At 37.8% G+C, this 23,752-nt stretch overlaps 1 protein-coding gene across 3 annotated transcripts in view; it reads left to right on the forward strand.

Moving 5' to 3' along the window:
* Positions 1–23,752, forward strand: part of LOC149577218 (protein DETOXIFICATION 46, chloroplastic-like) — a 236,674-nt gene that overhangs the window by 96,847 nt on the left and 116,075 nt on the right. For all 3 annotated transcript variants that reach the window (XM_089822725.1, XM_089822742.1, XM_089822733.1), the window contains exons 6-10: positions 14,794–14,932; positions 15,089–15,226; positions 15,316–15,384; positions 15,556–15,666; positions 17,482–17,610. In XM_089822725.1, coding sequence (XP_089678851.1) covers positions 14,794–14,932; positions 15,089–15,226; positions 15,316–15,384; positions 15,556–15,666; positions 17,482–17,610 — 586 coding nt within the window. The remainder of the gene's footprint in view (positions 1–14,793; positions 14,933–15,088; positions 15,227–15,315; positions 15,385–15,555; positions 15,667–17,481; positions 17,611–23,752) is intronic.

The raw sequence follows: 23,752 nt of genomic DNA on the forward strand, positions 1-23,752 counted from the left end.
GCAAGGCTCTTTCATCTCAGAAACAAAACTGCATGCAAAGTGAAGTGTAGGAGTTTTTCAAGGTTTGAGTCAAAGCAAGAGATATATCTTTCTATTGTTTATAGTTTTTGTTTATATCTTGTTGCTCGTTTTGATTTGTTTTTGGGGAGAAGTTGAAGATTTTTACCCAAGAATGCAAGTGCATATCCATGCTTTCATCTTCCATGCTCAATCCCTTTTTCCAAATATATTACAAATCCATCTTCTTACATATGCAATTGCATCTTTCAAACCTAATTGCATATTTACATCAAGTAAAAATGATGAACTCTTACCACATGTAATTACCTCTCATAAACTCGATTTTGGTGAAAGCTCACACTTTTAAATACCAAAAGCATCATTTTGCACATATCCATATGCTTCCAACTTGCTTTCTTGACCATTCAAAACAAAAGCCCCACTTTGCTTACATGTAATCCATCATTCTAAACCCGATTTTGGCCATTTTAAGCTGTCCCGTTCATTTCCAACTATCAAATGTGTTCCATAAGCATCTAATCCATACATCAAACAATTATCCTTTATAAATCCACCATTGGAACCCAAAAATCCAAAACTTTCATGGATCCAAGTCCTTTAGATGATGTATTAACTCTTTGGAATGTCCATGTTGTAGCACGAGATATGTCCACACCTTCAAAGGCCAAAGGAAAAATGAAGTAGCAATATGATAAGGAACTAGACGACACAACTTTGTCACACATTTTATCTACCCTTGATCAGATCTTAGATACAAAGATTGGTCATGTAGATATGGCTAATTTCTTGCAGAGGGTTGAAACATCTTCTAGACATGATATGCAACGTATTAAGAGAAGTAACATTCATCTGGTATCCACCTTTCCTATGACAGCCCTTGAACTCAAGTTCATCTTGGAATGCACGAATCATTTTAGCGTCAAGTCAAAAGACAGTGAAAAATTCAAATGGTAAAGTACTCTTTAGCATGGATCCAAATGTTATTGAACAAATCTTCAAAGTCCCCATAGCTTCAAAATGCATGGATTTGTCCAGGTAAACATCCATGCAGTTGTGAAATTAGAATAAGACGGATTATCAAAGGCATGTGATAAGAGATCGAATTTCTCTAGATGGCCAAGGACAATACACAAATTTGACTTCTCTCAAGAGGTCAACAATTTGATAACTCTTCTAAGCAGAATATATAGTTTCAAATTATCCAATCACTTGAGATATGAATGTTTAATTTCATCTACCAAATTCTTGAACACAAAGAACCCATCTATTGGGGAGAACTCACGCGCACAACATTGTGGGGACAACTGATTCATGTGGGATGTCGTCTTCATTCCACATGAATTCATACTTGGTCTATATTGCTGCAGCTATGGGGATGTTCTTAGGATTCTCCACCAGGGGAGATTGATCTTCAGTTCCCATATGGAATTACTATGATCTTCTCACCCAACATAGAGTAAGCATCACTACAGGAGGGTGCAAGATGCGTTTTCTGGGCATTTCAGGTGCCTTTTCAACAAGAAGCTGGCATGGGAGAAAGTGAATCAATATGGATGTATTGTTCTACAAATTCTATCTTTTACCTACTTGAGAGTTGGTTATTTTGAAGGAGAACCAAACATTTCTGAGATATCCTACTGATAGGATAATTCTCATGGAACTAACCAGATAGCTTATGGAAGTGCAAACCTAACCACTTTCAAACCTCTCCAGATTGGCCAATATGCACTTACCTCAGTGTATAAGGCAAAAGCCATAGAATCCGAACTTCAACTCATCACTCTGAAAAAGTTCAAGGCCAGAACCGACTGTGACTAGAGAGTTATGCATTCAAAGATAAAAAGCATTCATCCATGTTCATCACATGGAGGATGTGTGGATTGACCTATGTAGTGAGGTAGATATCATTAAACAGACTATTGCAGGCTAACTGCCTCAAATCATTGACCTCAACATGATCAAGATTCCAATGGGGCCTGAGATTGATGATGATAATATGATTTTGGATCCAGAGTATCACAATAGCCAATTGGAAAAGCTTTTCTCATTCCCATTTGATGGAAACACAAGGAGGAAACTTCCCATCTTTGACAGATTCCAATTTAAGGTCTTAAGAGAGTTCATCCAAAGATTGGAGTAGATTGTAGTAATTGTAGACCCATTGCAAGGAAGTCTCAAATGGAAATCAAGAGGAAAGATGGTGCATGCTCCTTAGAATTAGCTAAAACTTTCACGTTTAAGCTCAAGGATGGAAAAGCTGTATTTCCACCCTCACATTCAGCTCAAGAACTCCAACAAGCACAAGGATTGAATGAGGAAGAGGAGGGAGAGATAGTGATCACATCTCCTCCACAACTACCTAACAATGAACAACTGTCTACTCAGGAGGAACCATTCTTGGCTGCCATAGACAATGATGTGGACTCATTCTCTACAGTATTCATGCCTACAATTCCCATTTCAGCGGTGAATATGTCAGCAATGCCTATCTTTTCTATGGCTCCTCCTATTGTCACAACAGAACAATGTGAGAACTTGAGAAATGTGTTAGATGATTTTTTAACTCTTATAGAAGGACAAGTTTCCCAACTTGATACCTTAGCTAGAGGGCTCAAAATGTTCATGACAGAGGCATCTCAAAAGCAGCCATGGTTTCAATAGTGCAAATAGAAGCGTGTACTATGACAATGGAAATACAATTAGGATCAATGTTTGTTATAGTCACTATTCTAGTTTTAGTGGATGAAGGTTTCAACCTACGTGCAAGGTTAGGAAACATTACAATGAAAAGGAGAAAGATCAAGTTGCCCCCAGATGATCTCCCTGCAAAGAAAAAGAAATCTCAGCTTCCAAAAGCAAAGCTTGTCTCAAAAATCCTTGTTGATTCTGAGAAGACCAAATATGCTGAGATTGTAGAGCCTTTGGTGGATAAACCAACCGAAGAACTCAATAGCTCTAATTACAAGTTCTCCAAAATTGAACTTGGGAAACAATTATGGTTGGGGTGTCAATTGGATGCCCAGGATGCAGTCTCTACTTTGTCAAAGAAGAATAATGAGCTTTGGGAGAAAAAAACTCAGCTGAAGGTGGACAATGCTCATCTTCACAAGATCATTCACCAACAATCCTTGCAACCTGTGCTTATCACATCACAATCAACTTGGGTGAATCGGAGGGTTGAGGCATCTAATACTTGGCTCGAGGAGATTCTCATAGGAGTCCGTTCAATTAAAGATCCGCTCAAAGTCCTTGAACGTATTAGAGGTGTTGAAGAAAAGGCTTCATAATATGATTGCCTCTTTCACTCAAGAGACCAATGCCCTGAAAGAAGATTTGGCCACGTGGGACCAAAATTTCAAATGTTAGAGGATGATTTGGATGTCTCGATCACATATGGCAACTTTCCATCCCTAGATATATTCTATGAATATCAAGGACTCATGGGTCACAAGGCGCAGGTGATGGAAAAGCTTTTGACAAAGACACATGAAGCCCTAGAAAGCTGCTAGGTTGTGGAAATAGAGGTCATGGCTTATCTAAAACAAATGGGATGCAAGGTCCTAATAGAGGATGACAACTTGTTCATCGAAGAAATTCATAATTCACTGATAGTGTTAATGCTGAATTTAATCAAGAGGATTTTGGAGCACCTACAATGAACAAGTTCATCACATATAAATTTGCAGCAAAGCATTTGTGGGATTCCATTGCAGTGAATTACCAAGTTGCAAAAATGAGTCATGCCAATGCAATCAGGGTTGACACCATTTTGCAAAAGATGAAGATTCTAGATCTTCTTATGCTTCATGATTGTATTGCCAAGTAGAAGGCTTTTGTTGACAATCGTTAGGACTGATTCAACTTTCTCCATCTTCTTCTTTTAGTTTTTAGCATTTTCAGCTTTGTAGATGTAGAAGATAGATTACATGTAATTCGATTACACGAACCTTCAATACATGTAATCCAATATATCTTCCTTCTTGGTTTGACCTAGTCAAGGTGGTTGAGTTGCTCCCACTTTTTCCTCCTTTTTCTCACTGCGTTTTCTTATATAAGGAGTGCACCCTTCATTGTAAAAATCATATTTTATTTTATGCAAGAGAGCTGTACCAAACTTGTGCAAGCAATAACTTTGATTGTATAGTACCAATTTGGAACAATAGTGAATACAAAGAAGCAATTGGATTCGAAGCTTTGACTTGAAGCAATTGTGATAGAGCGAATTTGAAGCTATGACTGTGATTTGTGTCTATTGTCTTTGATTCATGTTACTATTGTATGTTTATTAGAGCAAGTGAGTAAAAGAAACAACTAGAGCCGAAACTTTGACTGGGAGCAATTGTGGTAATATAAGACTAAAAGCTTTGGCTGTAGGTTATATTACTGTTTGATATTCACGCGCTTTGTTAGGTTTACGTTACTTTAATGTCTTCTAATTGAAATAATGTATAGGACTATAGTGTATAAATCATTTGCTTCTAGAAGTCTTTGTGCCCAATAGTATTGATTTATTTTTATAGTGTAGAACAACCATACTTAGATCCAAGGTGGTATGCTTTCAATTGGCCTTTGAGTTGGTGTTGGTTTATCAGTATCACAGTTTCTAATTTCTAGATAGAAGTGTAGTTCAAAGTTTCTTCTTGCCCATTACCCGCATTGTGACTAAGTGGATTCTTTTTTGAAATAAGAGGAAATAATATTCATAACACCCTTCAAAGTACCTCTAACTTCTTACTTACCTAGAGTTGATCCAAGGAACAGTGAGAAGGGGTAGCCTTCCCTTCAAGGTAGGAGAAACTTTGTCTCACACGTTGTGGCTGGTCATCCTATTTTGTGACTGAATTCACACAAACTGTTGGTTGCAAAATATCCACCCAATACATTATAGAAGAATAGTTGTGTCATCTTTTGGAGGCTTTCTCTATTTGGGAGATTAATAGTCTATTCAGTTGGACCATCTCATGATAGAAGTATTAATAATTATACTAGGCTCAAAATACATATCTTTATTCGTTAGAAGGATACTTCTAAAGTTGTGGATTATCTTGAATAATTTCTTTGTGTTGTTGTGACCTTATGGCTCCTGTAAATGACCTAGACAATGGCTACATTGTGATTTCACTATTGTTGGATGATATAAATAGCATAAAAAAATTAACAAATATCCCTTATGCAAGGGAACAAATACGAAGATTAGTAGCATGATTCTTTCAGACGATATTGCTAGCTTAGAACCTGAACAATTTGAGGTTGACTCTTTAATCTCTCTAAGAATTATCATTGGCGTCAGGTTTGTTTTATTTCAAAATAATAGTTTGAGGGAATTTGGCCACGTTCATGAGCCCTACATACTATTTGAAGGGATGTTATCAGGAGTGGACTATGTACTATTCAAAATTGACTATAATATGGGACGTGGACACCCTTTGGTCGAATGTGAGCACAATCCTTTCAAAGTGTAGTGTAAATATTAAGATAGAGCAAAGTTGATTTTGGAAGAATTTTTTTTACATGGGAAAATGCGTAGCCATTGAAGGGAAGTGATGGGTGAATCACTCGGGTTGAAGTTTTAGATAGATACAAGAATCGACAGTTCCTAAGTTCAAATATTATAAACTTTGTCTGCATTACAAGTTTACATTGTACAAATCATGCCTAAAGACAATTGACAATCTTAGTTGGAAGCATATCGATCAGTGACCAGTGACACATTAATCACATACAGAATGGGGTAAAGTAAATAAAAGGCGATTACTTTAGAGTGGAAAAGCAGATTCAAAAGGCATCGAAAGGGAAAAGGCAGATAACGAAAAAGAGATATGAAATAGAGCGAGGCACACATACACACACATATAGATAAGCGAAACAAAACACATAACAAACAATAAGAGGAGAGGAACGACTGATAAGGAGAAGTAAGCTGCTAATAAGGAGGAAGGGAGATAATACAATGGGTGCTCAAAACATTAGTTCAAACAAAAAATGACGAAGCCACCAATAAGCAGGGTGGCTTAAAGGAAATAAATGCAGCCTCCCACGCATAGGGAGTACTTATTGTCGTCGGTAGAAATTTTGTATCAGCCGATAGGTCCCTTCGGAAAGGAAATTGTGTATCAGCCGACGGGAATTGTGTATCAGCTGACGAGTCCTTTCGGAAAGGAAATTGTGTATCAGCCGATGGGTCCCTTCGGAAAGGTTTTTGTTATGTAGCGACATGTTGTATGTGGCCGATGGACTCCTTCGGGAAAGTTCTTCGGAAAGTATGTAGAACCCCTCCGGGAAGCATTGTAATCATCAGATCATGCAAGCATAATGTAATGTCTTTGGCATACGCGAATAAAATAAGAAGAGTTCTGCTGTTCGTGTTTGTGTTCATTGTCTGTGTGTAATTCTTAATTAACCTATGCGGTAAACATTTGGCGCCATTGCCCGATGGACTTGGTACGGTGACAGGCAAAAGAAGATTAAATGCCGAATCAGTTGAACAAGAATAAGAATAAATCGAAGGAAAAGGATGAATTACGCGCAGCACAGGAAAATTTAATTTTGGCACAATAGGCTGAACGCGGATGGAGATTTCAGCAAGTTACCGACGGACACAAAAGCACTGAAAAATTGTTGGAAGAGACTCGACAGTGGCTCGATTTGGTGGAAGAAGCGAGGGAGGAGTTTCTGAACCTGCATACGCCACGGGAAGAGAATCCTGACAGAAGGAGATCGACTCGCACGGCTCGAAGTGTTGAAGGAGCACGAGCGTGGAGTGACCTCTTCGTCCGAGATATACTTCCGAAACGAACAACTTCGGTTGATGAAACCTCTTCTTCACCAAACAACGCGGAAGTCGAAAATAGTACGAAAGTCGAAAATAGCGTGGGTGTAGAAAACAGCGCGGGTGTAGACAACAGTGTGGGTGTGCAGAACAGCGCGGGTGTTCAAAATAACGCGGGAGCTTAGAACAGCGCGGGTGTTTTGAACAGCGCAGGTACACAACAAAACCCTCAACATACAGTGATAATGGCAGGTCCGAAAGAAAAGTTGCCTAAATTTGATGGTGATGAAGCAGCTGATCCCATTTGACATTGTAAAACATGTGAAATGATCTGGAGGGCAATTGGCATAACAGATACAAACGAATGGATTCGACAATTTCCCGCTACCCTACGGGGTGTTGCGATTGATTGGTTTACTGATACTGATCCACAAAAGTTAAACAATTGGGATAACATTAAGAAGAGTTCATGGCAAAATTTTGACTTTTGCGCGACGATAATGAAATTGTAGCGGAGATATTCAATACCAAGCGAAAGAAGAATGAAACAGTATGGGTCTTCGCCAAGAGGTTGAAGCACTTAATCAGTAAAATGGAGAATAAGCTGGCAGATGGGCTCCAGAAAAGATGGTTCATTGAAGGCCTTCACCCGAAGCTGCGGAAAAAGATGAAGATCGTGCCACCATCGACATATACTGAAGCATACAATCGGGCATTGAACCTCGAAAGTGAACAGAAGACAAAGAAGAAGAAGAAGACCAGCTAATCCAATTCAGACGATGACGAGCCTTCAGGAGAAGATAGCAGCGACGATGAAGGCAGCAGCAAGAAAGTTCGTGCTCTTCAGAAGGACATGCTTCGGATGATGAGGGAGTTCAAAAACATGAACAAGGAGACTAAGGGCAACGACCTATGGTGCACTGAGTGCAAAAAAGAAGGCCATACGAAGGGATCATGCCCGAAAGATCAATTTTGTGAGATTTGCCAGATTATGGGACACCCGGTAAAGGAATGCCCTTTCAATTTGAAAACAAGAACACCGCAACAAGTGTTCCTGACACAGGAGGCATCCCCGTCAGGAGGGAACGGGAACACCAGTACGGAAGGTGCCACATTGGGTGGATATAGAAACAACTGACATGGTCAAAACAACAACAATACCAGTAACAACAATAATGGCGGAAGGAGTCGAATTCAGTACGATGTGAATGGGTGGCCAATTGTTCAATGCCGTGCATGCAATCTGTGGGGTCACTTTGCCCAAGAGTGCACAACAGCGAACACATCGAAGTTGCTATGTCGATGGTGTGGACCTGGTGATCATGACGATGCTAAGTGCCTGAAGTTTGGAGTAAACTTGATTACCGTCAAGACGGACGAGGAAGAAGTTTTGGCAATCACTCGGAAGCAGGCGAAGCTCTACCTTGATCCGACGGAGGAAAAGAAGAGACTGGAGGAAGCCCGCGCAGAGATCCAGAGAGCAACGCAAGTAGAAATGGCGCACTTGAAGGACATGTTGGGTACCTCCATACGGAACTGTGCAGAACAGAACATTGTACGAAAAATATTGCAAGCCGAGGTACCTGTCAAGATAAATGATCTGTTGCTCACTATGCCTCAGCTCCGATTGGCACTCACAAACATCGTTCCCACTGCTAAACTCCCAGGAGAACATGGAAGGGAGCAGGAAAGTGGAGCAAGTACAGCGGACAAAAAGGAGGAGAGTGGCGCAAGTGCAGAAGATCCGATGCTGTTAGCTCTTTCATCTGGATGCTATCTGGCGGTTGTTGAAATGGGCATTCTCGAGACTGTGCTAACGGACACGATCGTGGACGAAGGATCTGGTGTCAATGTGCTGCTAGAGGATACTTGGAAAAAGTTGGGACAGCCGACATTGTGGCCACCTACCTTTCAGTTGTTAACAACTGATCAACATGGAATCAAGCCATTGGGAATACTCATAGCGCAACCAGTGATAATTGGAACACAACCATTTCTGTTGGACTTTGTTGTGATTCCTCTAAGGCGGAAAGGGTACGATGCTATTCTGGGTCGGGGGTGGTTGATACAAGCCAAGGCAAAGCACGATTGGAAGAAAAATACTTTATCACTCGAAAGCAAAGGCCGGAAGTATGTCATCGATTTGCACACTCAGATGGTCGAGGAAGAAGCCCTATCATCAGATTCCGAAGGAGAAGAGGATGAAAAGGGGCAAAGTATGGAACCAGATCAGGAGGGATTCCTGCGGTTGGAAGGAGGATCGACAGACGACGATTTGTATTCAGTGAACGGTCTTTACCACTGGCAGATAGAGGACTACGAACTCTTTTCTAGCTGTAATATGTTAAGAGTTGACAAAGGTAAGAAAGAAGGAAATGAATGTCTGAAGGAACACAGAGAAGCTGACGGAGGAAATGAATGTCCGAAGGAACATGGAGAAGCCGAAGGAGGAAATGAATGTTCGAAGCAACACAGAGAAGCCAAAGAAGGAAATGCGGGTATGACTGAAGTTGAAGGAAAGAACATACAGTACCAGCCCAAAAGGAGGAAAGATTCCACTGGACGACCGCGCAAGAAGAAACTATTACGTCGAACCACAGATATAGTAGAAAGGTGCCAGCAGCAAGGAAGACACATCATACGGTCTGCACAGGAAACAAAGCGGAAGGGTTTAATAAAAGTTGTAGCAGTATGGAGTGGACGTGTTATTCACAGCCAGAAGGGGCAGTTGACGGAGTCCATGTTATCGAGCTTCGGAAACAAACCGGGTGATATGGAAAACCAGATGGAGAGATCGTGTACCTTAAAAAAACTTGATGAGCAACAGTTGTAGGAGTGGGCTATGGAGGTGACACAGAACAGGTGTAGAGCATGGCACGATAAGCACTTGAAACGGAACAGGTTTCAAATGGGGAAATGGGTGTTAAAGTATGATGGCCAGAATGAGATCATGCCAGGAAAGTTCAAAGTTAAGTGGGTCGGACCATATCAAATTCGGGAAGTGGGTGTTAACGGAGCAGTAAAACAATGGATGCTAGACGGAAGGGAAGTGTTCGATGTAGGGAACAGGTCAAAGTTGAATGTCTGCCATGAATGAAGTAACGCACCTCCGTGGACGAACAACTGAGAGAAGAAGACTGTAAGTGCTGTATATATGTAAATATTGTACATAGTTGTTCAAAAAAAAAAAAAGAAAAGAAAAGAAAGAGTGAAAAAAAAAAAAAGTGTGAAAAGTCACCGTATGGTTTTCAAGCTCCTTCACCGTACGACATTTTTAAGAGCATCACTGTATGGCTTTTTAAAAAAAAAAAAAAGCTCCATGCACCGTACGGCTTTCAAGGTTTCGTGCAACTTTCACTTTGCAAAATAAAGAGCAAATGCAGCGTACGGATTTCAAGGTCAATGTACGGATTTGGAAGTTGTCTATTCCCATCGTACGGATTTTCATTGTGGTGTACGGATTTTGGAAATTAGTTGCTTTTGTGGGGTCATACAGCTTTTAGAGCCCGTCTTCTCTAATGGCACCGTACGACAATTGGAGGATTACCTTCATGTTGCTGGTGTACGGATTCCATACGACTCTAAAGATTAAATTTACTGTTGCTGCCGTACAGATTTTGTATGCATTTGGAAGTTTTTTGGGCACCGTACAGACTTGTCTTTCATGATTTTATACTATCCGTACACTATACGGCTTTCTTTTTCAAGCATCGTGCAGCTCCTTTCAAGCATCGTATGGCTAAGTATCATGTTGTGCTTGCGAGAGTATGAAGGGTAGGGCGGAGTGCTTGTCTGGTATCTGAATTGTACAAACAATAAGGCAGGGCGAGGTAGTACGGCTCCACATAGCTAATCATCTGAGACCGTATGGCGTGTAGCATTCACCCTGTAAGGCAAATCAAGTGGTATGGTTAGTGTAGACTAGCGAGGAGGGTAGTACGACTGCCTGGGAAGTAGAGAAATTCGTAGAACAGTTGGTTCGTATAGAGAAATAAGTGACTTGATCTAACAAAGGAACAAATGAAGTCTACAGGAAGTAGTCAGAGCAGCTAGCAAACAAAAAAAAAAAAAAAAGAAACGTCGACAAATCAAGAATGCTTAGAATGAGTATCAGATGATGCCATAGGGAAGGGGAAGCATCAGCGATTGCCAGAAAGAGTGTAAAATCGGCAGAAAATAACAGAAATGGTGTGTTCTGTGCACTTAGACCCCACCAGGGGGGACCCCCAATCGTTGCGGATATCAGTCGTGGGAGTCTGACCAGTTGAGAAGACTTGGAGCTGCTGCAGGCATGGAGTGTCTGTGTACCAGAGGCACTGAGAGTAGGTGTTGGCCGTGAGGCTGTCTGGGTGGATGTGTAGAGAGTTCGGGAGGAGCTGATCATCTAGTTGGAGGCAATGTAGCGACACTTGGCTCAGGGTACCGAGGAGTTGGAAGCAGAGAAAGCAGCACAGGTGGCTATCAAGGTCAGCTTGAGGAGTCAGTATTGTGTTAGCAAAGGCTATAGATGCAATGGGATGAATGTGAAAGTGATGTGGCAGATCAATATTGTTGTATTAGTTGTTTGAGTTTTGTTTTGTAGTTGTCAGGAGACAACTTTTCTTTTTGGGGGGGATGATGTTGTCGGTAGAAATTGTGTATCAGCCGACGGGTCCTTTTGGAAAGGTTCTTGTTATGTAGCTGAAGGGTCCCTTCGGAAAGGTTCTTGTTATGTAGCAGACGAGTACCTAGGAAAGGTTTTTGTAATGTAGCGACATGTTGTATGTGGCCGACGGACTCCTTCAGGAAAGTTCTTCGGAAAGTATTTATAACCCCTCTGGGAAGCATTGTAATCATCAGATCATGCAAGCATAATGTAATGTCTTTGGCATATGCTTATAAAATAAGAAGAGTTCTGCTGCTCGTGTTCGTGTTCATTGTCTGTGTGTAATTCTTAATTAACCTATGTGGTAAACACTTATGTGAATACTGCCAATACAATAAGGAGAAGTAAGCCACCAATAAGGAGGAAGGGAGATAATACAACAAGTGCTCAAAACATTAGTTAAAACAAAAAATGACGAGCCACCAATAAGCAGGGGGGGCTTAAAGGAAATAAATGCAGCCTCCCATGCATAGGGAGTACTTATGTGAATACCGCCATTATATATGGTAAGTAATATATAGTAAATTTGTAATAAAAGGACAATAAATAAAGTCACAAAGGTGATAAAAGAATAAGGACGAGATATATATGTTCATGAAAATTTGCAAGTTAATGTAAGACACAATTTTTCGTTTAAATCAATTATGAATCGTGGACAATATATGAGTAAAAAATTGAAGTAATAAATCACCATCCTAAGGTAATCTCAAAATAGAGACATTATAGTAGTAATGTCATTATAAGGGCAACATAAATATCAAGGCATTGAAGCAATATGATGAGCGTAAATATTAAACCTCTCTCATCAAGTAAAATGGATGGGATTGAAAGATTAGTCATTCACCGTTGAAGATAGGAAAATGGGACAAAGGAGAAATTGCTTACAAAACATGTGGCAGCTATAACATGTAAACATGTGGCAGCTATAACATGTACAAATAAACCAAATCATCATTAATATAAAGGGGCACATTATGGGTAAGAAACACCACCACCAATATGAGTAGGCATTAAATGACATGTCACTTAGTGGGCCCAAAGGGGTATTTAAAGTAACGTGGAGTTAAAGAGGATGGGTGGAAAAATATTGATATAATTAAAAAATAGTTAATGTATAAGGAGGAAAAAATTCCTATTGGCATCGATGGAGGAAAATAGGGTGGCCAATACCACATAAGAAATTTCAAATTATTAATTAGACATAAGGTGTTATGCATTATTAATAAAAAGAAAAGAAGGATTTTTCAAAGAGCAAAGATATAAGTAAAAGAATGGAATAATGGTTTAAACATTCTTGGTGAGTGTTGCCATTCATGACAAAGGGTGTTCTTAGTAAGCATCGACACTCTTGACAGATGACGTTCTTGGTGAGCATCACCACACATGGTTTAGGTGTTCTTGGTGAACACCTTCATTCTTAGCAAATGACATTCTTGGTGAGTCTCACCATTGTTGGCAGAGGACGTTCTTGGTGAGCGTTGCCACTCCTAGCAGAGGATATTCTAATGAGTGTCGCTACTCTTGGCAAAGGACGTTCTTGGTGAGCGTCGCTATTCATGGTTTAGGTGTTCTTGGTGAGCATCAAGGCTTGATCAAGGACATTCTTGGTGAGTCTTAGATGTTGATCAAGAAACATTCTTGGTGAATTTCAAATGATGGTTTAGACGTTCTTGTGAGCATCAAGACTTGATGAGACATTCGTGGTGAGTGTCAAAACAAGGTCTAGGCATTCTTGGTGAGCGTCAAAACTTGATCAAGACATTCTGGATGATTGTCAAACGTGATTATAGCATTCAAGGAGCAAATCAATACTAGTAGAGAAGGACATAAGTGCTATAGTAAATTAAGACAAGTTTATTTTTTTTAATCGTTTTATTTAAATTAAATAATATGAGGAAATATTTTGATAAGTTTATAGTTATGAGAGTGTTATAGCTCTAATCTCAAATTGAAATTGTTGTTTTAGGTTTAAAAGACAAACATAAATCAAATTGCTTGAGGACAAGCAATGTTGGGAAGGGTGGACTGTAATGCCCCCAACAAAATGGTATTTAATAATTAATAATAAAAAATAAACAAATGAATAATAATAAATTATAACATAATCCATTATAAAAATAATAATTATAATGATATTAAATAATTGATCTATTATAAATAAATAATAAAATGTATATAACAATATAATGTGTCAACTTAGAGCTTAATTGATATATTTGAATATATCATATTATAATACTAAGAAGATATCATATTCGTTGCTTTACATAAATAATTAACTCTTATCTATGATTAATTAATATCATCAATATTTAATAAAAAGCAATATTAATCTTAATCAATATGAATAGCAAATAATATTAACTAATCAAATGTTTGAATAAATAGTTTACTGAAACCTAATTCATTAAACATGATTATGGGAAGGTGATAACTACTCATGAAGAGACACCTTTCCAATCACATCCAATCCCACACATAAGATTAGTGTTGAGAATTAAAATATATCTTAAATCATCATTTTTTAGGAATTTTTCATGGAACAAGTCTTAGAAATTGAAATTAGTCCAAAAATTCATACAACCTGCCATGGGACAATACGGCATGTTTGATTATCACAGAAATTGTGAAGTGTCACTATGGCGAGAGAATTTCTGATCAGAATTAGGTTGTGTACGTGACACAACCTCCTTGTAAAGGGTTGCTGCTGTAGCTGATTATGCAAGACTAAAAATTGAAATCAGAGCAGCATTTTTCTTGGAAGCTCTAATTATGGTATTTCTGGCCTTAAAAAATGGTTGAATATTCATTGGTCAAGGGTCTTTAAACTCTTCACACCACTGCGTACTTTTGGTCCTACATTGTTGATGGGTCTTTACACTATTTCATGTAATTTTTTAAAAATAAATTACAGGCATCATTACTATATATTTTTATTTTGTTAGTCTTGTTTGACATCGCCTAAAGCACTTATTTTTGATCCAGAGAATAAATAATCACTTTCTTTTGACAGTTGATATATTTGATAGTAACTATGCTATGCATTTTTTTCCCTTGGGAATTTAGATTTGTAGGAATGTATGAGATGCGAAGTATAATTTTGCCTATACATGCCTTGCTGGAAATAGTGCCTGTAAAGGTCAATGACAGAATGACTCTTATGTAAAAGAGAATGGATCACCGTGCTTATATAATATATTTGCATCTTCAAAATAGCCGATTTTTCGTAAATTTCTTAGATCCTTCATTAAATACAGACTGGAATATCTAAACATAAAAATTTCAGTCCTGCTTGGTGCACTGCTTGATTAGTATGTTATGTTTTAAAATGTGATTCTGATTCTTCCTTACGTATCAGCCTAGGTATGAAAGACTCTTGGGGTCCTTTGAAGGTATTATCTGTTGCCAGTTTGTTAAATGGCGTAGGTGATATTTTCTTATGTAATGTATGTGGCTATGGTATTGCTGGGGCTGCATGGGCAACAATGTTGTCACAGGTTTGGATATTTGATTTGATTGGTCTTATAACTATATATAGTATCATATGTAATTAATATGGACCATTTGTTATTAAAATTTTCATTCAACTCTCTGTGCAGTGATTATTGTTTTATAATTCTGATCAGTCTTATTGCATATGATACCATAAACAGTTTGTCGCAACAATCTTGATGCTTGGATCAGTTAACAAGAAAGGCTACAATGCATTTGCACTCGCTGTTCCTTCCTCAAAAGATCTTATACAGATTGTCCAACTTGCTGCTCCTGTTTTTATATCATTGATGAGTAGGGTGAGTCGTTCATCATGCATTTCATTGCATCACTCATGCCTAAATAGGCATTAATAGCACTAACTATTATGAAATTTCTTGAACATTAGGTTTTTTTCTTTTCATTCATCACATATATTATAACAGCAATGGGACCTGACATGCTTGCAGCCCATCAGGTAGTTTACCATCTTTTCTTTTCTTTATGATGCAGGTAATCTAAAAAGGAAAAAGCCTGTGAAATTCATATAACATTCACTAAGAATTTATTGTATCATTAAAGATTGATCTAACAATTGCTTTCTAGGACTATTGATATTTTAACTTATTTTTTACTTTTAGTACTGCAGGTAATGGTAGGAGTATTTTCCATGTGTACCATTTTTGGAGAGCCATTGTCACAAACTGCACAGTCCTTTATGCCAGCACTAATTCATGGTGTTGATCGGAATCTGAAAAAGGTATGTTTTGCCTTTGTATTTCTTTTTTATATGTTGACAATATTGCCTTGTGCCAGTGCTTCACACTCAGACTGATCAAAGTGTCAATTTAATTTGGCAAACCTGAAAATCATATGCAATTGAACAGTTTACTTGTAGACATTTAATTTTTTTGTAGAGTAAATAATATTGATAAAAGATTAATTACCAATTAAAATATATTATGCATGCTCTGTATTAAGATTCGTTTTGTAAGAATGGAATTGTGCTATATGAAGTCAGGAGTCACTCATGGTGATAACAGGGAGGTTTGTATGCTTGTAGAAGTGGTTGAAATATCCTTAACAACAATGAATGTTTGAATATGCTCTTCTCTGTCTCTATGAATGCTGTGATCATTAGGAAGAGACCAAGAGTTGTATCATTGTAGATTTTTTTGTACTTTATGTCTTATAACATCGAGAAGTTGACTAATGGTTCAGTGCTTACATTGCATCTGGATATGATTGCAATTGTCGTAGTGTTCTTTCTCTCACATCCTTATATGTGTCTGACATGGATGGGAAAATTCGCTTTCCTTGTTCAATCTCTTTCAATTAATATCAATAGGAACATAGTCTAAAAGTGTAAATTGCCTTGTATGCATGTTCTGTTGTTCATTTTTCCCATCCTTGTAAGTTTTGTAATTGACCTTACATTTATTAGTTGATAACAATATTATCTTGTTTGTGGCTATGTTATTCAAATAAGTATTGCCAAGTTGATCTTGAATTAAACATGTCTGTTTAAATATTATTTTAATCCTCTCTCTGCATCAGATTGGGACTTGATGATTGATCTTACTATCATGTAATGATTTGGTTCAAGGGCCAAAAAGGAAGAATTGTAGTCTACGCTTAATTATTCACTTCTTCTCTTTCTTCCTTGTTGGAAGGTTAATTTTTGTTGATGCTTGTGTTTATTTTCAAAGGGTTAAATAACACAATATTGTTTTGTGATAAATGATAAAATGCCCCCCCACACCCCCCCACACCGCTCTCTCTCTCATCCTTTAGTGGAAATGAACTGCCAATGATGAGCGTAAGCAAAGCAAGATAGGTTGTAATTGGAAGGTTAAACTAGATTAACAAATTTACATCATGAATTTAATGATTTAGAACTAGAAACCTCATGAATGCATCTTCCTTGTTTATGCCATCCTATTGTTTCTTATTAATTGTTGTGTCTTTCTTTTTTCCATCTAGGCTAGTTTGGTATGGGTCAATCATATGGTGAATTGAATTTGGGTGGTGTGTACAACATGTTTTCTGCCTTGGCTTAGCACATAGGGCGTAGTGCTTGGATTGTGTGTCACCATATTAACATCTTCTGGTTTTACAATTATTCATGAACACATGTCAACATGTTCTAAGAGTTATCAGTGCTAGGTGGCATTGCACATGGCAATGATATTCATGTGCATGTTTGTCTTTTGCTTATGTTGAAATCCAATATCAGTAATGCTTGTTCAAACCTAAATGAAAATGTGTTGTATGGTTGCGGTGCATGTTCATGGTTAAATTTGGCATGGCATCAAGAGCTGAATTAGCATAGGGATCACTTGCGACGAAATTGTACTAGAAAGTGGTTCAGTATTTTTATTGGTAGCCCAATATTTGTTTATAATTTAATGGCACTTGAAACTCCATATTTTTTTTGTATTTCTATATGTATTTTTTTTGCTATAACACTTTACAATCTAACTATAGCATTTTCCTTCGAATACAGGATGAAATAATTAATGAAATTTAAACACTAATTGAAGTATTTGAATAACATTTTGTTCATTCAATATAGGCACAATTATTATTTCAATCTCTTGTTGCTATTGGAGCTGTGGCTGGTTTTACTTTGGGATGCATAGGCACAATTGTTGCATTATTTTTTCCTCGCATTTTCACAAGTGATACTGCAATAATCAACCAGGTGAACAATATCAATTTTTTACTAGATATGCTATTGATATCAATGTAGCTCTATGATTTGTGTCAGTTTGATCAACTATGTAATCATGTTATGAACATATCATTTATCCCTTCTTTCTTAAATTTATTGTTTCATCTCTTAGCACAATTGAGAATAATAAATAAAGTCAACTATTTTGTACCTTGACAAGTTTTGAAGGTACACAAGCGTAACCAAAACTCTTATTTTAATTTGTTATGCATAAGGAGCCGTAGAAGAAAATGCACTGGGGATAAAAGTTTGGACATTAAGTGCTTCAAAATTTATGCAGGAATGTTGTTGAACTGTAGCTGGCTAATTTTAGTATTTAACATGTTAGTGTCCTATAAGCTTACTTTTGAGTATAGTCTTGCAATCCTTTAGGTAAACAGTTCCTGTAGCTTGCATTTAACATGTTAGTGGCTGTAGTCAAGTAATGCTTAGCCTAAGCCCTATAGTATGTATTTACTATTTTATCATGTTAATGGCCTGTATACTCACTTGGCAATTGATAACTTGAGTACAGGCTAGAGATTCTGACTTCATTGCGTCAATTTTCAGTTGATTTTGAGTCATTTCAAGTGATCTTCAATTGATTAGAAAGATTGATTGAGTATGTGCAACTCAATTTTTTTTTGGATTTTTTTGAACTTTTATATTTGTTGTGCTTTAGCACATTTGGGTTTGAATATTTCATATCTTTTGTTTTTAAAGCTAGGATTACAACATTTGAATTTCAATCTTGATTATTTATTGTTTCTTTGGTTTCCAACTTTGCAAATAGAGATGGAATCCACAAGTAATTATAGTAGTGGCAAGGATAGAGACCTTGCTCAGAGGTATAAAACACCAAGCTTAGAGGTAGGAATGGTGGTTCACAATTATGTGTCCTGTGGATAATGGGGGCATCAACTGCCTAAAATACTATCTTTCATGTAAATATAATGTCCTGGGTTGCAGTGAACATCGAAATATGTAACTTTTGTATTCTTACCTGATTTTGATAGAAACAATTTTTTTTAACAGCAATCTCAATTCAAACTATATCTTGGTCACAAAAAGTGGCTGGAATTCACATATCGAACTCTTGTAATGTTAGAATACATGACCAAATGCAACATTAACAATACATGTGAATAGTATGCATCAAAATAATTTCAATCATGTTTGGTTACTTATGAACAAAAGACATAAAACATAGGATGACAATTATACTTAGATTTGAATTATGAAGAGCTTGAAACAATTTTGACACCAACATCCACATCAAATCATCAATATGAAACCCTTTGAAACCAGTTTTTATTCAGTTACAGCTGCTGGACCAATTACAAATATTGATAAAATGAAATAGTTATAGTACTTTATTTGGTTCTCATTTTGATTTTTCTTGTGCTTTTCAGGGTATTGTAGTATTTATAATATTATATACTTATATATATACATACTTGCATACATTCTTCTTTTTCTTTTCTTTATTTGTAAATTTATTGATGCCTTCCTTTTTCTTTGGTTCTTGTTCATTTTTTGGGTTCTTATTTTTTTTTGTTTTTTTTTCATTTCATTTCATTTCATTTTATTGTATTTTCTTATTATTTGTGTGGTCTTGTGTGTCTTGAAGTGTGTGTAGTCTACTTCCCTTTGCCTCTCTTTCCTTTCTCTTGCTTTTATTGAATTCTTGGTCTGCAAGTCACCTTCTTTTTGGTCCTTGTGTTGTCCTGCATACTAATGATGGATGATATAGTACGATTGAAAACATTGATGAGAAAGAAATTGTTCACACAATCTAATCCTGAAACTTAGCAGTGCAAACTTATAGTTTTCATAAATTGTCTTTCATGGAAGTATTTCGTCAAACAATTTGCATTCAATTGGGTATGAGTGCATATTTCAATATTGCTTTTGACAAAATCTCACAATAGAATTATTTTTCTCAATTCCAAATGCTAATATCAGTTTTTTCACTAGATTACCGAATATTGTATGCACCAGATATCACTCGATAAATCTTTCAAATGTTGATGTAGACAGATTTATATATTTAAGAATACCTTAGACAACTGATTACACAAATCAAAATATATCTATAAATTTATTTGCTGATTTCTTATGAAGTATGACTCGGACTTCAATCAGAAACCCAAGCATATTATATAAGTCTTCTTAATGGATATAGTGCACCCCAGAGGGTGGTGCCACTTTATACAAGGTTGTGCTTTTTGACGAGGTTGTAGCTGGCGTAGTGGAGCTTATATGTAATGTCCACAGTCTGGTCCAATGTGATTTGGGATTGATTTCAATTGCAAGAGACTAAATCTTAAACTCTTAAAAGATTCTCGATAGCAACAATATGCTTACTGCAAATATCAACTTCCTTATTATTAATGCAATGGTAATGATTGTTTGCAATGATTATCCCTATATATATAAATGCCTTGGACAAGAAGATTGATTAATTTTTCTAATAACATGTATTGTGTTGTCGGTAAATTCTATATTGTAGCCGACGGGTAGAGTAGTATCCGAAAGGGCGTGTGACGGTTGAGTCACCCTTTCAGGAAGGTATATGTACACCATCCGGAATGCACTTTGTAAGCATGAACATCATTGGAATTATTGTAATGTGCATATTGCGTATATAAATAAATTATTTGTTCTATGTTATATCTTGCTATACCACATGAGATAAGTATCCTTTTACCCTGTACGGTAAACATTTTGTGCCATTGCTAGTCAAATCTAGGACGAAGGAAATCTTATGAAGATTAATGCCGAATTTGCTTAACAAGAATAGGAACAAGATAAAAGATAAGGATGAAATATGTACAACACAAGAAGTTTTAATTTTAGCACAACAGGCAGAGCGCAGACAGAAGCTTCAGTAGATTGCTAACGGACACCAAGGGGGTGAAGGGCACAGACAGAGGGAGTGCATTCACCTAGCAGGCCAAGGAGTACCGAGGAATTGCTAGAAGAGACTCGACAGCAATTGAATTTGGTGGAAGAAACAAGGGAGGAGTTCCTTAACTTGTATACGCTGAGGGTAGAGCATCCAAATGGAAGGAAAGCAACTCGCACGGCTCGAAATGCCAAGAGAGCACGAGTGTGGAGTGAACTCTTCATTCCCAATACACCCAACGAACGGATACAGGCAGAGAATCGAACAAATTCGCTTGAGGAAGAATTTCTTTAATAGGTAATGTGGTTGTTGGAAGCAAGACGATTGTCCAAAGTAGCGCAACTGTGCAGAACAATATGGATACTCATAATAGTGCGGGTACTTAGAACAATGTGGGTATTCAGAACAATGCAGGTGCTGAGAATAGCGCGGGTACTCAGAACAACTCAAGTGTTCAGAACGTGGGTGCTTAGAACAACGTGGGTAGACAAGTACCATAGAATCAAAAGAAAGTAGCGATGGCAGGACCCAAAGAGAAATTGCTGAAGTTTAATGGTGACAGAACGATAGATCCGATTAGACACTATAAGACGTTTGAAACAATATGGACAACAAATAGTGTAACAGATGAAGATGATTGGGTTCGGGAGTTTCCAGCGACCCTACGGGGTGTGGCAATTGATTGGTTTGCGGATGTCAACCCTAAAAAATTGACTACATGGGTAGATGTCAGAAAGGAGTTCCTAGTAGAGTTCCGACTGCTACGGGACAATAATGAAATTATGGCAGAGATATACAACACAAAGCAAGGAAAGAATGAAACAATCTGTGCCTATGCAAGATGACTAAAAGAGCTGGTTGAGAAGATGGAGAGTCAACCAGTTGACGGATTGAAGAAACGATGGTTTGTTGAGGGGCTACGACCGGCTCTGAAAAAGAAAATGAAGATTGTACCACCAGCATTGTACTCAGATGCGTATAATCACGCGATGTATATGGAAAGCGAATAGAAAACAAGTAAGAAGAAGAAGCATAAATCATCGGATTTAGAGGATTCATCGTCTGAAAGTAGTAGTAGTGATGAAGAATCAAACAAGAAAGTTCGAGCGTTATAGAAAGATATGCTACGAATGATAAAAGAATTTAAAAATTTGGAAAAAATCCTGACTCGGTGAAGGGATAATTGTGGTGTACGGACTGTAAAGAAGATGGCCACACAAAGGGCTCATGCCCGAAGAAACAATTTTGTGATATTTGCCAGGTGGTGGGACATTCCATAAAAGAGTGCCTGTTTAACATGAAGTCAAAAGGACACCGACAAGTATTACTAACACAAGAAGTGTTTGCGAGAACAAACACAAACAATGATGCAACTTTAGGAGGATATTGCAACAATAATCGATACGGAAGGGGTGGCAATAATAACAATAATAGTAATGGAGGCCAGAGTTGGATACAGTATGATGTGAATGGACGACCAGTTATATAGTGCCGTGCATGCAACCTTTAGGGGCATTTTGCTAGAAATTGTACCAAGAAGGAGACGCTGTAGCTGTTATGTAGATGGTGTGGTTTGGGAGACCACAAAGATTCAAAATGCCTGAAGCAGGGGGTAACTTTGTTAAGCATTGAAGCATGTGATGAGAAAGTACTAGCCATTACATATGACAAAGCTAAGAAGGCGAAATACCCTGATGCAAAAGAAGAAAAGGAGAGGTTACAACAAGCACGAACAGAGTTGGAAAGATAGATGAAAACAGGAAAGTTGCAAGTAAAAGACACTGCTGATACTTTGAAACGGAACTAAGTTGAACAAAACATGATAAGGTAGATAATGCAAATAGAAGTCCCTATTAAATTAAATGACCTCAATGCCATAGTTACGGACGACCATTCTGAATATGACACCACTTCCGAAAGTGATAAAGGAAACAGTAAGGGACAATAGTGGAACGACGGCAACAGACCCAATGCTACTGGCACTCACGATAGGAAGGCATCCGACAGTAGTCGAGATGGGCATTCTGGGAACTGTACTGACAGACACAATTGTAAATAGAGGGTCATGCGTGAATGTGTTACTAGAAGATATATGGAAAAAGTTAGGACAACCCACGTCGTGGCCACCTACATTCCAGTTACTCACGACAGATCAGCACAAAATCAAACTTTTGGGAACCCTGATGGCATAACTGGTAATCATTGGAATGCAACCATTTTTATTAAATTTTGTGGTCATTCCACTGAAAAGAAAAGGGTATGACGCTATCCTTGGATGGCGTTGGTTGGTGCAAGCAACAGTGAAACATGCCTAGAAACAAAACACCCTATCCATGGAACGTGGAGGCAGAAAATTCATAATCGACCTATACACACAAATGGTAGGGGAGGAAGCAGTGTTGTTAGACTCAGAAGGCAAAGGTGGAGAGGATGACGAAAGGAAGAAGATAATAGAACTTGATGAAGAGGGAGTATTGAGACTAGAAGGAGGGTCTAACGATGACGACCTGGACTTGGTGAACAACCTACTCCATTGGTAGATGGAGGATTACGAGCTCTTTCCATGCTACATGTTAAGGGTTGATGAAGGTAAGAAAGGAGAGGAAAATGAATGTCCAAAGGAATACAGAGAAGCGAGAGAAGGCAAGGTGGTTACGATTGAAGCTGAAGGAAAGAACATACCGTATGGCGAGTACAAGAGGAAGAACATGCCGTATGAACGAGAAAAAAGAAAGATTCCACCGTATGGTACATAGTGAACGAGCCGCGTAGAAAGAAAATGTTACACCACACCATGAATTTAGTAGAAAGGTGCCGACAGCAAGGAAAACACATCGTACAGTGTACACAGGAAACAAAGAGAAAAGGCTTAATAAAAATTTCAGTAGTACAGAGTGAAGGTTCTAAAATCAAGAATATAGTTATTGACAGCAAGGAGTGGTAGCCGACGGAATTCATGGTACCAAGTTCAAGGATTGCAATCGAAAACAAGCTTGGAGATATGGAAAGTCTGAGGGAGAGATTGTATAAGTTAAATAAACTTGATGAGCGACGATTGCAGGCACAATGGGCCATGAAGGTTACACAGAACATGCATAAGGCATGGCACGACAAGCACTTGAAGTCGAACAGATTTCAATCGGGACAATTAGTGTTGAAATATAATGGGCGCAATGAGATCAGAGTAGGCAAATTTAAAATAAAGTGGGTCAAGCCATATAAAAT

Source organism: Cupressus sempervirens, chromosome 1, assembly GCF_028749045.1.
Source record: "Cupressus sempervirens isolate cs-2001-9-10 chromosome 1, ASM2874904v1, whole genome shotgun sequence".
Lineage (NCBI taxonomy): Eukaryota > Viridiplantae > Streptophyta > Pinopsida > Cupressales > Cupressaceae > Cupressus > Cupressus sempervirens.